The following is a 17,767-nucleotide window of genomic DNA, read 5'->3' as shown; positions in this document are numbered from 1 at the left end:
CTCAAAAGATGAGCCGTACCAAAGGAGCTTTCACCCTCTCTAGCAGTTGCGAAGCTAGAAGAGTTGCGAAGCGGAGAACACCGAACCAGAGGGGAAGGTGAAGAGAGGAGGAGGAGGAGGAGGAAGGGGGCGGTGGGTGTTAGGGAGCCATTTGAGGGATTGATGCTGGAGACTAGATGGAGATCTTTGGGAACCAGAGGTGGGTGGCAGGACGTAGAGACGAGGGGAGGGGCCGGGTGGGCAGGAGAGGTGGGACGATAATGATAAAAGGACCAGAAAAGGACTCGAATATAAAAGGGTGGGGGATGGGGACTGGGGGCGAAGGTAAAGGGTCGAAAAGGATTTGAATGGATATTGCTCCTTAATTAAGGTCCATGGGGGTTGGGGGGTGGGGAAGAGCTCTCCTAATCAGAAGGCAGTTAGTTAGAGATAACATTTGTGGGGGATTTATTTATGTCTTAAAGGAAAGGGATAAAAGATCCTGGATTTTAAAAAAATCACCGGCCATAATAGAGGGGCTTTCAGGTAAAGGAGGGCGAGAGGAATCAGGAATAAATTAAAAGTTAATGAGAGACTGATATAATTAAAACAAATTCAAATAATCTGGGATTTACATTTTTTCTATTTCATAGATAAAATGAAAAAAAATTTAGATACATAAATTACCGTATATAGCATCTCAGCTGGTAACACCATAACTCCTACATTTTATTTCCTGTGAATAAAAAGCATTTTTTCTATCAGTCTAGCCTCTTCGTATGAATGGGATTTATAAGTAAAGATGAAATGCAAATGAAATAAGAAAAATAAAGATGATTTGATGAAGAAAGTATTTCTTGTGGCAGGGCACTCAGTAAAGGAATACGAAATCAAGCGAAGGAAGGCAAAAATAGAAGTGAAGCTGTGAAAAACAGAGAGAGAGAGAGAGAGAGAGAGAGAGAGAGAGAGAGAGAGAGAGATATGGTCACTACCACTACATCAAAAACTTGACCGAAAGAGCCCAGCTAAGAAAGGCCAAGATGGGAGGAATGTTCAAAGTTTTGATTGGTCCAACAAATGACGCCGGTGAAATAAAAAAAAATTATATTTACCCTATGGTCTTATCTCCCCTTAAAAAGACGTCATGTACCTCGTTTCAGACACAGTTTAGAATCAGGGTCACAAAAATGTTATTGACATATCTGAAATACACCATGAGGGAATTTAGTATGATGTCAGTATCTGAATCCCTTTTTGGCAGCATAACGAATCAGATTTATGCATACATTCGTATATAGAAAAGCCAAAATAATTCAAACCATTAAAATCAATCTTTCTATGGAGTACTTCCTTTTTATTTTGCAAAGAGAAGAAGTGATACATAATATCTGTATCAGTATCAGCCTATGTATATATATATATTAATATATATAATATAATATAATAATATATAGTTATATATTATAATATATTATGTATGTATGTATGTATTATATTAATATACACATACACATCTCCACATATATATAACGATTACTTTGGAAAAGAGAGGATAAAGTAAAAAAAAATAAGAGGATAAAAAATTAATTACGAGAGCTTTTTATGAGGTGTGGCTTTCAGTGAAAGGGGAAAAGAAAGAGGAGATAAAAAGGAAAGAAAGGAGAGAAGGGGAAAATAAGTTTGGGACTTTTAGTCGAAGGACCATAAATCGATATTAAGGGAAGCCAGAAGACGAGAAGTGGTATAGATAGATGAATAAAGTAGAAGGAAAGTCGTCGAGGAAAATATTGAGAGAAAGTGAGAGAAGAGAGAGAGTGAGAGAGAGAGAGAGAGAGAGAGAGAGAGAAGATTCTAGACCCAACTCTCCCTTTTGCCATTCAGAACTTGATACATATATAACCGGTAAGATTTATTCCATGTTATAAAAAAAAACTTGTCTGTGTGGTGTGTCTGTCTCTCTTGCGTTCAGTCTCTATTCTTCAATATTATTCGTCCCGTATTCGGCATTCCAGATATCTAGTATCCGTAGCATTTCATGTTTCATGTAACTTCCATACCAGTAGTGTTTATATATATATATATATTTATATATATATATATATATATATACAATATATAATATAGTAGTGTATATATATCTATATATATATATATATATATATATATAATATATCATATATATATATATATTATACAAATACCATATATACTATATATATATATATATATATAATAATATATATATAAGCTATATATATATATATATAATATATATGTATATATTTATGTATAATATATTTTATTATTTATATATAATATATTGATTATATATATATAATATATATATAGATAGATATATATACATACATACATATGTATATATATATGATACTATATATATATATATCTATATAATATATATATATATATATATATATATTATTCATATGCATATATATTATTATAATCACATACTCTTATTCAACATATTGCAGTGAATTTTTACCTCCTATAATGTGTCTTCATTTCTATCTTGCCATAAGTAAAATATCCTCCAATCTGAAATATGATTTTCTCTTCCTGACTGCCTCTTTCACCACTCGGTTATTCGTTTATTTTCAATTTAATTTTATTATCATTTTCTAATCGACCCCAAGCATTCAACGTCGATCTGCCTACGCCAGTTTCAGTCTAAGATATCAGCCGTGGTCAGAATTATCTTTATTTTTATTTTTTAACTTTTTTTTTTTTTACTTTTTTTTTTTTTTTTTGAGGGAGGGAGGAATGCAGTCCCAGAAAATTATCTTTTATATCGCCCAGTTTTCCTCTAGACAACTGGAACGGGAGATAGAGCTCAAGGAGGTTACTCAGAAATCTCTCAGCAATAGACAGACACCAGTGTGTCTCACAAAATGTTTCCGTTTGAGGAACCTAGCGTGGGTGCGCTACTTTCTTGAAAGCGGGGGAAGGGCAGAGGAGTTTGACGGTGAATATCTAGCATTTTATGACTTCGATTCATCGTCCGTGACATAATGCACGTTTGTAGCTGAGGCCTGGTACACAAACAAGAGAGAAAGAGAGTAAACACTCTGGGGATTTTACAAAGGTCGAGGTTTAACCACGAGATAGATCTGCCTCTTTTTAGGTAGGATTTTGGTGAATGACAGCTGCATTACAGCCATTTCAGGTACGATTTTCTTCAAGATAGAATTCTTTTAGGTATGATTCCTGTCAGAAAATACATTTTTTAGATAAACGTTTGTTCAGATGAGAACCTTTCAGGTACTATTACTATTCTGTTCTAATCGTATCCTTTTTAGGGTTAAATTTTGTTCAGTTGAGAGCCCATTTAGACCGGCTCAGTTTCGAGTTTATTTGGCTACGGTGCTGTTCAGGAATGGTTCTATTAACGCACAGTCCTTTTCTGAAAAGCGTCTGTTTAAGATAATTTTTTATGTGGAATTTAGTTCATTTCCGATTATGTTACGCTATGAACTAGATAAAGAATTAATAACTTCTCGCAACAACCTAACGAAGATTGATCCAAGTACGACCATTTTCAGATTCTTTGCAGGTATTATTCCGTGCTGATTTGAATCTATTAGGATTTCAGATTCAGTTACAAATATCTTCAAGCAAGATTTCTTTCGGGCTCGAATTTTTTCTCGTTATGATTCAGTTCGTAGACGATTTTGAGAAGATAATATACAGTTCGGAACCTCTCTGCTCGGATGCAAACACCAGTTCAATCAGGCAAAGTACAGGAAGTTTGATTCCGTTTTATTCCGAACCTCAGCTTTGAACTTCCCTCTCCTCATTCCATGCATCCTCTTTATTCCCTCCCTTCTCATCGTCCTCCGGGAAGATGGAGACACCTTACTTCTCCTAACTTCCCCTCACTCTATTTCTCCTCACATCTTCCTGTTTTATCCCTTCATTTCGGAAACTCTCTCTCTCTCTCTCTCTCTCTCCTCTGCTTCCTTTCATTCTTCATAACTTTACAATCCTTAAAAGCTTCTCTAATCCTGTTTTCCTGACGAAGTTATGACGCCATACGATGGCTCGCTACTCGAATAGAGTTCGGTTCGTCGAGGTAAGTTCTCTTCTGTGGCGTTCGGGAATTTCATTCCATTTTGTTTTTATTTGTTCCTCGATACTCTGCTAGAAGCATCCTAGTCTGTCTAAAGTGAGTGCTGTTTTGATATTTATCCTTGATTTCATATCTATCTATCTATCTATCTATCTATCTATCTATCTATCTATCTATCTATCTATATATCTATCTATTTATCTATCTATCTATCTACCTACATATATATATATATATACTATATATATATATATATATATATATATATATATTATATATATTATCGTGTGCTAGTGAGTGTGTATTTGTGTGTACGAGTGGGACTGGTTTTAATGCAACTGATATTCTTGAACACGAATACTAGGACTCGAATTTATTCCCTTATTTCATTCTGAGTAACATTCACATACTTTACATGAACAAAATTATTTACACCGTCATATGTTTGTGTGTGCGAGAGCGCTCGTGTATGTGAATGACAGGTGTTTGTGTATTAGCGTGTGTGTATGTGGCATTCACAACAATCTCTCTCTCTCTCTCTCTCTCTCTCTCTCTCTCTCGTATCTTTTAATGTTTTGTGGATCTGGGACGACAGCTAATTGTTGTTATTAATGCCATTGAAGTCAGGTGGAGATTAAGAGCCTTCAAAGGAAACCAATAAAAGTCTGGATGCTTCGTTGAGGCCGATCTATGTCTCGACACACATCTTGGCAGAGTCTCCAAGCGCCTTTCTCGACGTTGCCGCTCTGTGTGGGCTTTGGGAATCGATGAATGTAGATAAAAGCTTAATGAGGTTCCTTGTCTATGGTTCTGTGATCCATTTTACGTTTGAGAGAACTTTTAAGAAGAAGAAAAAGAAGAAGAACGAACGAACAACAACAACAAGATGGGAAGGAGGAGGAGGAAGGGCAAGAGAAGAAGAAGAACAAGGACAAGAAGTAGAAAAAGAAGAAGAAAAAGAAGAAGAAGAAGTGTGGGAGGGGGAGGAGGAAAGGGAACAGAAGGAGAAGGAGAAGAACAAGGACAAGAAGTAGAAAAAGAAGAAGTGTTGGAGGGGGAGGAGGAAAGGGAACAGAAGGAGAAGGAGAAGAGGAAGAAGAAAAGGAGTTGGAGGGGGAGGAGGAAGAAATGGAACAGAAGAAGAAGAAGAAGAAGAAGAAGAAGAGGAGGAGGAGGAGGAGGAGGAGGAGGAGGAGGTGTACATGGAAGGAAAAATAATAATTGTGAAGGGGATTAATGACGAGTCATATTCTGAAGAAGATGATGCCATATCATTGCGAACGAAAACGTCTTATTATGAGGGGGAACAGGGAATAAATACATTCTGAGGAGCATAGTGGAGTCAGGTTTTAAAGCCATGTTTTAAAGGAGTGAGGTTTTTAATTTCCGAGATGAATAAAGGTTCGTATTCTAAGTGAAAAGCGGATTCACATTCTGAAGGGGATTAGGGGAATCCTATTCTGAGGGAGTTGGGGAATCATAATAATCTCCCCTTTTAGTTGCTTTGTCGACTTCATTTCACGTGGGGTCTTCTCTGGCCATTTTCATGCATCATAGTTTTCTAAGAGAGAGTCGCCACTTCATTCCGAGATCCCCAGAAGTGTTTTAATAGCGCCTGTCATTTCGTCTTGTACCTGTAATTAACTGAAACTCAAGACGAAGGTGTAAATATAAAGTCGACGTACCGTGAAGGACGGCAGCGGAGCTATTTCCAGAAGTCTTATACTTTCACGGAGCGAATTGTTTTCCTAACTACAGGATGTCGTCGTGGCTACGATTCATGGACTGAGTCTGGGTTGAAAATCGTGATGCATTTACACATTGTTTGGAGTTTTATATAACTTATAAAAAGCTGTAGGTGTGTGGAAATGCATTTACGCAAGACTGGTGTTTATGTAATCCAATGAGACCGCTGTCTCTTAGCTTTCATATGACAGGATTATTCTGACGACAGATCACCAGTAGAACCTTTTCTCTCAATTCACGGAATTGTAAAGCCTGACTGGATTTTTCTTCTTAATGTTTTTAGGTCTTTCGGGGATATTAAATAATCCCTAACAATTTTTCAATGACCAATGGTCAAAGAAAAAGAATTATGAAGACACAATAAAATAAAAACAAGAAGTATTTGTAAAGGTTTTAACTAAATCTAAATATTCAGATGTTTCTGCTAAAACTTGTTGGCTACAGAATCGAAAATATTTTGTCCAAATCAAATTATTTTCATCTTGACTCGATTTAGTAAAGGTAATGGACAACCTTGTTCTTGCAGTCTTACTTCAAAAAACCATTCTTTAAGACTCCAACTCCCTTTCCCCTTCTTCTTTTCTGGTCGGGTGTTTGGGCAGGAGGGGCTCTAAGTCCCCTTCCTATCTGCCTTTGAATTGAGGATAGTTAGGCAATGAACCACTTCTTCACCCAGCTTACCTGACCTATTCAACCCCCTCCCCCCACAAAAAATAGGAAATATTGTAACCAGTGTTAAAACATGAAATATTAAGAATGAAGGGCAATTTATGAAATAATTAACCCGGTAAATAATTATTTCTTTACGTAAATAGAATACGGCAATAATTTGCCCTGGCACTAAACTAAAAACAACAGAAGAAAGGAACCAAGTGAAAAAAATCGACATTCGAGATCCGGGAAAAAAATAATAACAGCTATTTAAAAGCCTTATAACAGGGATAAAGGAGCAAAAAAAAATCTGTGGAGAGAGAGAGAAAGAGAGAGAGAGAGAGAATTTTGTCTCTAAGCTGAACATAGCAACAGTCCTACCATGTCTTGTCGTTTTACCGTCATGCGTGAATTTGGAGTGTCTGGAACCCTTCCACTTTCTATTTATTTTTCTTTTTTTATTGAGTCTATTTACTGAATTTAGGCTACTGGACTCAAACGCATTGATTCCTTTACTTGAAAAGAGGTTGGTTTTTATTCCAATATGACTATGTGGCTTATATACAAAGGGTATCTAGTTTAAGGTATGGATTACAATTGATAACTAACGGGATTTTGATATAATTTCTCAACGTGATAAAGCACTTGTCCGACACCTTCAGCCAAAGATCAAGTGCAACGACATTATTATTATTATTATTATTATTATTATTATTATTATTATTATTATTATTATTATTATTATTATTATTTTTATTTTTTTTTTATTATTATTATTTTGCTCTATCACAGTCCTCCAATTCGACTGGGTCGTATTTATAGTGTGGGGTTCGGGTTGCATCCTGCCTCCTTAGGAGTCCATCACTTTTCTTACTATGTGCGGCCGTTTCTAGGATCACACTCTTCTGCATGAGTCCTGGAGCTACTTCAGCCTAGTTTTTTTTTCTAGATTCCTTTTCAGGGATCTTGGGATCGTGCCTAGTGTTCCCTATGATTATGGGTACAATTTCCACTGGCATATCCCATACCCTTCTTATTTCTATTTTCAGATCTTGATACTTATCCACTTTTTCCCTCTCTTTCTCTTCAACTCTGGTGTCCCATGGTATTGCCACATCAATGAGTGATACTTTCTTCTTGATTTTGTCAATCAACGTCACGTCTGGTCTATTTACACGTATCACCCTATCTGTTCTGATACCATAGTCCCAGAGGATCTTTGCCTGATTGTTTTCTATCACTCCTTCAGGTTGGTGCTCGTACTACTTATTACTGCAAGGTAGATGATGTTTCTTGCATAGGCTCCAGTGGAGGGTTTTGCTTTTGCCACTGAATCATGCCTCTTTTTGTACTGGTTCTGTGCAAGTGCCGGACATTCGCTTGCTAATGTGGTTATGGTTTCATTTTTCGTATTGCACTTCCTACATACGGGAGAGATGTTATTTCCGTCTATCGTTCTTTGAACATATCTGGTTCTTAGGACCTGATCTTGTGCCGCTGTTATCATTCCTTCAGTTTCCTTCTTTAGCTCTCCCCTCTGTAGCCATTGCTTAATGTCATCGCTGGCTAGTTCTTTAGTCTGTCTCATGTATTGTCCGTGCATTGGTTTGTTGTGCCAGTCCTCTGTTCTGTTTGTCTTTCTCCTGTCTCTGTATATTTCTGGGTCTTCGTCTACTTTTATTAGTCCTTCTTCCCATGCACTCTTTAGCCACTCGTCTTCACTGGTTTTCAGATCAAGCCCATAGGTGAAAACGATCATTTGTCTATTAATTTAATTGAAGAAGCACAGAATGAATTTACCCTCACTTATTAACTGAGACATATCTGCGACTTTTATAGGGCGGGACGGTAAGGGCGGAGGAGGAGAGGAGGAGGAGAGGAGGGGGAGGAGGAGGAGGACAGGACAGCAGCTAACCAATTCCTTGTGCGTTCAGGAGACGGACATTTTTCAACGAAGAGAAACAACTGAGGGATTCATGTTACAAGAACAACAGCACGGAATAATAATAATAATAATAATAATAATAATAATAATAATAATAATAATAATAATAATGATAATAATAATAATAATAATAATATACGAAAGTGAGAACAAGACAATAACCACTGAAAAATATATCCCGAAGAGGAGAATGACGTAAATTAAAGATTAACTAAAGAAAAAGAGACAAAAAAGGAAAAAAAGGAAGAAAATTCATTATTGCAGGGAAAATAGGACACAACGAACAAGATGGTTCTAAAAGGCAGGTCCATCGAAAAAACAAAATGGCCAAATTCCTATTTACGAGAGAGAGAGAGAGAGAGAGAGAGAGAGAGAGAGAATGACGAAAACGTGTTAGGCAGTCCATCGAAAAAAACAAATGGCCAAAATTCCTATTTACGAGAGAGAGAGAGAGAGAGAGAGAGAGAGAGAGAGAATGACGAAAACGTCTTAGGGCCATAGATTTTTCCTCAACTTACGAAAACGTGTCCGTGAGATAGATTTTCGTGTTGAGAATAATTCTGCCGGCGAGAATGGTCGTGTGAACGCGAGCGGAGGAGGAGGAGGAGGAGGAGAGTTTGGGAGCAAGATTAATCGTGTGAAAAGGAAAATGAGCATTAGATTATCTCACAGAGAATAGAGAGAGAGAGAGAGAGAGAGAGATTCACATGTATTTAAACTTACAGACATAGCGACAGAAGCAGTAGCAATAATAATAACGAATTTCATACGTATCAACGATATATCAAATTATACAGAACGGAATAAAAAGATCTATTGACGAGAGAGAGAGAGAGAGAGAGAGAGAGAGAGAGATTCTCACACACACATACAAGCAAACAGGCTGCCAGAGAGAATAAAATTCCAGGAAGACACAGGTAACGAGAGAGAGAGAGAGAGAGAGAGAGAGAGAGAGAGAGAGAGAGAGAGACGAAAGGAAATAACGAGAAGAAAGAGACAGTGACAGATAAAGCCGATAGATTATTGTAAAGGAGAAGCGAACGGACTGACGAAAAGAGCGAGAGAGAGAGAAAGAAAGAGAGCGAGAGAGAGAAAGAGAGAGAGAGAGCGAGAGATAGAGAGAAGGAACAGGACGAGATGAGATATAAGTTGTGTAGTGGGAAGGTGTGGTGTAGGGGGAGGTAGTGGTGGAGGAGGTGTTGGTGCAGCTGTGGTGGAGGCGGTGGTAGTGTGTGTGCTTAAAGGCGTGGTGTCGCTATAGCTTGCCAGTCTGCGGTCGGCAATATGAGAGAGAGAGAGAGAGAGAGAGAGAGAGAGAATGCTATAGACGGCGAAACTACTGAACCAAATTGAACCAAAGACTGACCATACATGTAGATTTTAAAGAGGATGGTTTTTATTCGGGTGCTGTTTTGATACGGATATACGGCCAGATATCCGGCCATGTTAACCTCTTCAACATTTTTCGTAGAGAAACAAGAAACCATTATTCTGATAGAAAGTTTTACGATGATTCCAGATATGCTCTGACTTTTTTCTACGATGAGAAATAACGATGATATGAGGGTTCAAACAATGCCGGCCGACGGCTGCCCGCCGCCAACACCCCAAGCCGTCTTTTTACTATGCACCTAATTGATTACTTAGTCTACAGAAGCTCAAGTGTTTTAAACGAAATTCGACCCTATATGGCAGAATGGAAAGGTCATTGTTTATCCCTGATCAAATCAACAAGACATATAGAATTCCCTTTGGGTGTGAGTTATCCCCAATGTAAAGTGAATTCGAAATTCGTGTAAATTATACACAAAGCAGGTAAGTACAAACGCACACTAATATATATAACCTTTTTTATTATATATATATATATATATATATATATATATATATATATATATATATATATTACTTGATAATGTATATACTATACATATATACATATATTATATCTATATATATATATATATATATACTATATATATATATATATATATATATATATATATATATATATATAATACATTATAATCATATATGTGTGTGTTTGCACTGACCTGCTTTGTGCATTCAATTTACACACGGACTTTTATGTGCTCTTAAATATTAAGCCACAAATACCCTTTAATTTCGAATTCACTTTACCTTGGGAACACACCCAAAGGAATTATATATGTCTTGTGGATTTGATCAGGGATAAACAAGTGACCTTTCCATTCTGCCATCTTTTAATAGTCGAATCAAATTTCCGTTTTTAAAACACTTGAGCCTCTGTAGACAATATATATCATATATATATATATTTATATATATATATATATATATATATGTAATATGTATATTACATACATACATACATACATAATATTATTATATATATATATATATATATATATATATATATATATATATATGACACCTACCTGGGTCACGTGGGATTCAAGTTTTGCTGCGGGTCATGCATAAATCAAACGCTCTTCGGTTTTAAATTAACACAATAACTATATTCTAGGGTAACCTACACAAGGGCCCAAGTGAAAATTGAACTAAATTTTACAGTAACCGTGGAGTTTAGAGGCTGAGGGGGAAACCAGCAGCGGGTAGGAAGCAGATCCACGTCCTGCCCATTTCTTCAGTGAAACTCCACTGCCCCAGAAGCGCACACCTTGGGTATTTCTTTCTTCCAATTCCCCACAATCCACCAATATCTTTCCTCCAGGACGTCACTCCTCTTTAGCCTACAGGGCAATTGGTGCCGGAATAGGAGAGCGCCAAACGAACTTTGGGAAGGGGGGGGGGGGTCGCTGGTGGTTGTGGGGGTTGGGGGGGCTGTTGGACCGCTCTTCCACTTGGAGGGAAAAAGATTGGACCGCTTGACCATGGACTCCATTAGATCCCTTCGAAGATTTTCATGGTTTTGAGGGAGGGATCCTCCCACAAGACCTCTGAATGGCTCCTATATATATATATATATATATATATATATATATATATATATATATATATATATATATATTTATATATATATATATATATATTATATATATATATATATTATATATATACTAATGTACACACACACACACACGCCACACACACACACACACACACACACACACACACACATATATATTATATATATATATTATATTATATATATATATATATATATATTTTGAAGAAAGTGTTCCAAATGTCTGGTTTTTACACTTACCAATTGTAACATTCAAAGTTACCTCACAGAGGCCAGATATTTGAAATTTCATAAGATAAAATACGACTGAGTACTTTAAAGGCAACACTGATCCCTTAAAATGATTATTAAACATGCAAGAAATCAGACTAAGTTCATTAAAACAAGTGTTAGGTATTCATTTACGCCTGAGTTAATTAAAGGGCATCACTCCATCAACAAATCACTTAACTGTCTATTTCCCCTGCCTTAGCACACTTCAAGAAAATTGATAGAAACATCACAAATGATCGTTTGGGTCTATACATAAATTTAATCTTATCACTGGTGGTCAATAAATGAAACTGATATACCAATTCTAAAGACAACAATACAAAAAACCATTTTTAAATTCAAAATTTAAAGTGGAATTCACAAGCTAAGAAAATTTCCTATAACTTGAAAACAACACAAAAATTAGATTAATTCTTGAATTGATTATTAAACAATATCAAATCAAAATTAATTAATTAAGAAATTAAATTAACTGAAAAATTAAATTAAGCAAAATTCAAACTGTTGAGAAATAATTAAGAATTGAGAACAAATCTAAGTACATGCAAATTAATTCACAAGTGATCGAGTATGCAATTAAATTAAGTACGCAATGTTAAACAAACATAATGGGAATGCAAAAACATGAAAACACAATGTGTAAGTGTATTAAATTCACCACCAAAGTGTGAAAAAAACTAAGAAATGGTAACACGCAGAGTATATATAAAAACAAATTCCCCCCAAAAAAATCAACACAAAACAGAAAAACATTGAAATAAAAAAAATGAAATAAATTTTCCTTTATAAATATTCTAAATATTTTAAGAACTATAGTATCACTTTATCTCACTCCAATTTTTTCTCTTTTTGCTGCAGCTTCAAAAGTCACCAAAAATTTGAAAATGTCTGTTGCACAATACACTTTTACTTTGTCTGTTCAGATTCCACAAATAATAGCAAATCTATAAAAATTTGAACAAACTCTAAAAGTGACCAAGTACTAAGTCTTTACGTTAATTTAACAAGTTAAATATCTCTCGATCGAAAGAGAGAGGGAGAGAGAAAGAATGGACCAGCCCGCAAAGTCCCCAAGAATCAAAACGAACAGGAACTCTATGTGAATTTCGGAACTACTGGTTAACACAATCCCAGAAAGGTTGTTTTCCTTATAAACGAGATCTCTGTTGGAATTAAATTACTTTACAAGTTTATGAATGTTCTTTAAAAAACGAGAAAGAGAGAAAGGAGTGAGATTATGGTGATTAGTAATCAGTAACATTACACGGTGCCAGAACAATAAAAATCTCTATTAAACTGAAAGCAAACTACGAAAAATTATCGAGAGAAATATTGACGTCACTTCCTGAAAATGCTTGGGGGGATTCTATGCAATTACGTTTTGGCGAAAGTACAATGACGTAACCTATCGACTTACGTACGAGAAGCGACTGAATGACGCAACATTGTGCGATAGACACGTGGTTTGGGACGAGACAAAGACTGGTTCAATACTGTACATGGCTTAACCATATGACTTAAATGCAAAGAAAAAAAAAAGAGACAAAAAAGAGGAGAAATAGCGAGTCGTTTTATCTTCAAGTGATGAAAACCTGTCACATCCGGTTATGAACATGTGTTACTTGGACAAAATACGTGATTAAAGATTTACGTTATTCTAAATTTCAATTCCAAGTTAATCTTAATATGGAATCTAAACATACTTTATACATAATACGTCAATGGTTATTACTATCAATCAGAACACACGATAAATGAAATGTCAAACAATATTAGGAGATTACACATTTTACAAGGCTGAATCAAAATAAATAAAATAAATATAAATATATATATATATATATATATATATATATATATATATATATATATATATCCTATAGATATATATATATATGAAAAATATTACAATGTACTATAATATCAAAGAGCAAGGAAAGCGAATTAATGGATAAATAAATAATCCGATGAACAAAAAGACTGAACGAAAAAAAAACAAGAACTACCTTCATGTAAAATGAGGGAATAAAGAACCAACGCTCCTGAAGAAACTTCAATAACCACCAATGTCTCCGCCCTCGGGAGGGGAAAAATTATCTTGCCTACAAATGTTCTCAAATGAGGGGAAGTGGTTCCATCCTGTGTTGTACCTCCGAGGTAAAATGTTTATTCAGTATTTCCCCTCGGCTTTCTTTTTCACCCCCGGCCAAGTTTAATTACACCAGCCCGTGTCGACCCAGGCCAACAAGGAAAGAAAAATTATTACCACCGCCAAAGGAATGATTCTTCCCAGTCTTTTAAAAACTTGCTTAAAAGATTCGAACCTTAATTCCTAAATGTACTGATGTATCACTGAACTTTTGTGTACGTGGATGTGAATGGATATTCTCGCGTGTTGAGTATGTGTTTCCATCTTGATGCTAATTTATTTTGGTTTTGCTAAGAGTTTTCGTATATTAAAGAATCGATCGTATCCGTTATTCTTAAACTATTTTCTTTATTAGTTTGACAGCAATTTCTTCATTAGAATCAATATTCTTTCCTTCGAAAATTTTCAGGTGTTATTTTTCTAGGTTGTTATTTCATTCTCCGTAAAATAGTTTATCAAATCAGTGTCATTTTGACTTATTCCAATAATAATAATAATAATAATAATAATAATAATAATAATAATAATGAGTGAGCTTTGTCAGTTTGATTGCACTTTCATTTGAACCAAAATTTAGTTTTATTTTATTTAATAACAACAACAACAACAATAATACTAAATACTACTACTAATAATAATAATAATAATGATAATAATATTTTTTGTGCAGTGGGAGAAGCTACTGGACCCGGTGGTGTGGCTGGAAGCAGGGACACAGATCTTCTTCTCTCTGGGCCTGGCCTTTGGGGGCCTCATAGCCTTCTCTTCGTACAACCCTGTCCACAACAACTGCTTCAGGGACGCCGTCGTTTGCGGGATTATCAACTGCTGCACGGCCATCTTTGCCGCCATCGTCGTGTTTTCTGTCTTAGGTCAGTTGTCAAAAGTAAGGTGCATGTAAGAGGGACATAAAGTCAGTGTCAGCTGTATATATACTCCTTGTTAGTACAAAAGTAGTATGTACCAATCGTCATGTATATATATATATATATATATATATATATATATATATATATATATATATATATATATATGTGTGTGTGTGTGTGTGTGTGTGTGTGTGCGCGTATAAAGTATGTATGTTTTCCTTGGATCCTTGAATATGTTGTTTTTTACTCAATGTCTATTGATTTGTACCTGTATTTCAATGTTTTTCTCCTCCCGGGAAGCTGAATCTCCAATCTCCTATTCTTTAAGGATAGCTTTTATCCTCATACTGTTCATACCTCCGTCATTCTCCAAGGTTTTACAGGATTCAGTCTATCTTCTGTCTTTCCTTTTTCACTAGGGATCATAGTTCCTTCTCTCACAGGGATTAATCTTCCCCCTCCCCCCACAGGGTTCAAAGCGCACATCACTTATGACGAGTGCATCGAGCAAAGGGCGTCCATACTGATGGAACTCTTCAACACGACGAGCATAGAACCTCCGCCTCCGGGAGAAATGATCACCGTGGATGGCAGCCAAGAGATACCGATGCCCGAATTGCCCAAGTGTGACCTTCAGGAGACATTGAAGAACGTGAGTCGGCGTTGTAGTAGTAATACTACTAGATGTAGTTTAAGAAGAGGGTCCAAATTAGCTTTGAATTAACGTGGCTACCTTGGGAAATAAATGGGTCATTAAAGTTGACACACACCTTTATGGTTTAGAGGAACCCGTGGAGGGCGCTAATAGTACCCCAAGCCAATAGAGTAAGAGTAAAGTGTCGACATCATTATCATCATTATCCTGGAGGAATTATTTTCAGTTGCCTTTTAAGCCATCCGATTGGCCCAATTTATTGTCAGATACATTTTATGCTTCTCCTTGGCAATTAATTCTCTTAAGTTTTTAGGTATTTTCTTAAGTCCTCCCTTTCACTTCCTCGGAGTTTTAAATAAAACTTATTGAATAGTTTGGGTGCCTTGTATGCAATGGTCCTCTTCTAGTTCCAACTGTAATAGTTGCAGTGCCAGTGTGACAGCTTTTACAAGAAGACCAAAGTAACGGCCAGGTAACTCCCTTTTTCTATCCTAGTGGTGAAGAAATGTCGACAGATGAATGAATGGGAACATTTCACTTATAAGCATTCCTGAAATTTCATGAACTCCATGCGTTTACTCCTCTGAAGATTAATTTCTCAAAGGTATAGAAAACAACAGGTAATATGGAATCAAAATGCGATTTAGGAAAGATTCCAAGTGGCAGAATTCATAGAACTAGAAATGAAGCCTATCAGAAGCTGTAATAAATCATTATGCTTTTGGAATTTATCTGTGAATAAAATCCTTATCTTTAATGGTGACCTATAAAATATAACTATAGAAATAAAACTTCGTTTTCATCATTTTTATTTATGTACTGAAAGCTTAATTCATTGATAAATTTATCATCATAAAAAGTTTATGAAGAATGGCATGACACTGGAATACATTCACGAACAAATTTCTATAACAGTATGAAGCATTGCATGAAATTAACGTTATATCTGCCGTAATATTGCTCATCACCAAGTCTTACTTCACATGGTTTATAACTGCGTAGTATTCAAATGACATAACATCATAATATATCTTACCATTTCCAGTCAGCATCTGGAACGGGGCTGGCTTTCATCGTCTTCACAGAAGCCATCAATCAATTTCCCTGGGCGCCCCTGTGGTCCGTCTTGTTCTTCCTGATGCTCTTCACCCTGGGCATCGACTCTGAATTCGGTACCCTGGAGGGGGTCATCACCTCCATCGTTGACCTGAAGGTGTTCCCTAACCTAAGAAAAGAAATTCTGACAGGTCAGTGTGGGGTTATATGTATATATACAGTAATTACCTATCTATCTATCTATATAGATATATATATATGTATGTATGTATATAAAAATATGCATATAAATATATGTATATATATAAATGTATGTAAATATATGTATTTAGATATATGTAGTATATAAACATACACATACACACACACACATATATAATATATATATATATATATATATATATATATATATATATATACATACGTATATATATATATATATATATATATATATATATATATATATATATATATATATATATAGATACATATCTATGTATGTATGCATCTATATATATATATATATATATATATATATATATATATATATATATATATATATATATATATATACATACTATGCATGGCTGGCTGTATTCAGGGCCACTCTATTTAGATGCACGACGGGGCTGCATTCTAATGTATAACAAAATACATACATAGATTATCTAAAGAAAAAAGAAGCAAATGAAAATTTGCACCTATATGTGAGTGTCTGTGTATGTATGTAAGTATGTTTGTTTTGTCAAGATGAAAAGCTGATTATCGTCTGTCTTTCAGCCATTATATGCTGCTTCTGCTGTGCCATAAGCATGGCATTCGCCCATGGCGCCGGGAATTATGTCTTTATTCTCTTCGATGACTTCTCTGGAAACATTCCTCTACTCATCGTGGCTTTCTTCGAGTGCATCTCCGTCTCCTACGTCTATGGACTCAGAAGGTAAGGATTCAATAGAGAAAAGGAGAATGGAAGAGGACTAAGTTTTTGTAAGGATGCAATATGAAAAAGGTAGAATGGAAGCAGAGAAAGTTTTTGTAAGGATACAATGCAAGGAAAGGAGACTAGAAGGAGAGAAAATATTTTCAAAGATGCAAGAAGAGAAAGGGCGAATGGAAGCAGAGAAAGTTTAAGTAAGGATGCAATATGAGAAAGGGAGAATGGAAGCAGGGAAAGTTCAAGCAAGGATGCAATATGAGAAAGGGAGGGAGAATGGAAGAGAAAGTTTTTATAAGGATGCGATAGGAGAAAGGGAGAATAGAAGCAGAGAAAGGTTTTATAAGGATACAATACGAAATAGTAAGAATGAAAGAAGAGAAAGTTTTTGTAAGGATACAATACGAGAAAAGGAGAATGGAAGAAGAGAAAGTTGTTGTAAGGATTCA

At 35.5% G+C, this 17,767-nt stretch overlaps 1 protein-coding gene across 6 annotated transcripts in view; it reads left to right on the top strand.

The window, feature by feature from the left end:
• LOC135224491 (sodium-dependent neutral amino acid transporter B(0)AT3-like) overlaps nucleotides 1–17,767 on the top strand; it is a 194,512-nt gene that overhangs the window by 167,498 nt on the left and 9,247 nt on the right. For all 6 annotated transcript variants that reach the window (XM_064263497.1, XM_064263501.1, XM_064263499.1 and 3 more), the window contains 4 exons: nucleotides 14,475–14,676; nucleotides 15,144–15,325; nucleotides 16,374–16,575; nucleotides 17,165–17,324. In XM_064263497.1, the coding sequence (XP_064119567.1) occupies nucleotides 14,475–14,676; nucleotides 15,144–15,325; nucleotides 16,374–16,575; nucleotides 17,165–17,324 (746 nt within the window). The remainder of the gene's footprint in view (nucleotides 1–14,474; nucleotides 14,677–15,143; nucleotides 15,326–16,373; nucleotides 16,576–17,164; nucleotides 17,325–17,767) is intronic.

This window comes from Macrobrachium nipponense, chromosome 12 (assembly GCF_015104395.2).
Source record: "Macrobrachium nipponense isolate FS-2020 chromosome 12, ASM1510439v2, whole genome shotgun sequence".
Taxonomy (NCBI): Eukaryota; Metazoa; Arthropoda; class Malacostraca; order Decapoda; family Palaemonidae; genus Macrobrachium; species Macrobrachium nipponense.
The sequence above is the reverse complement of the archived record's forward strand: the minus strand, read 5'-3'. Positions and strand labels throughout refer to the sequence as shown.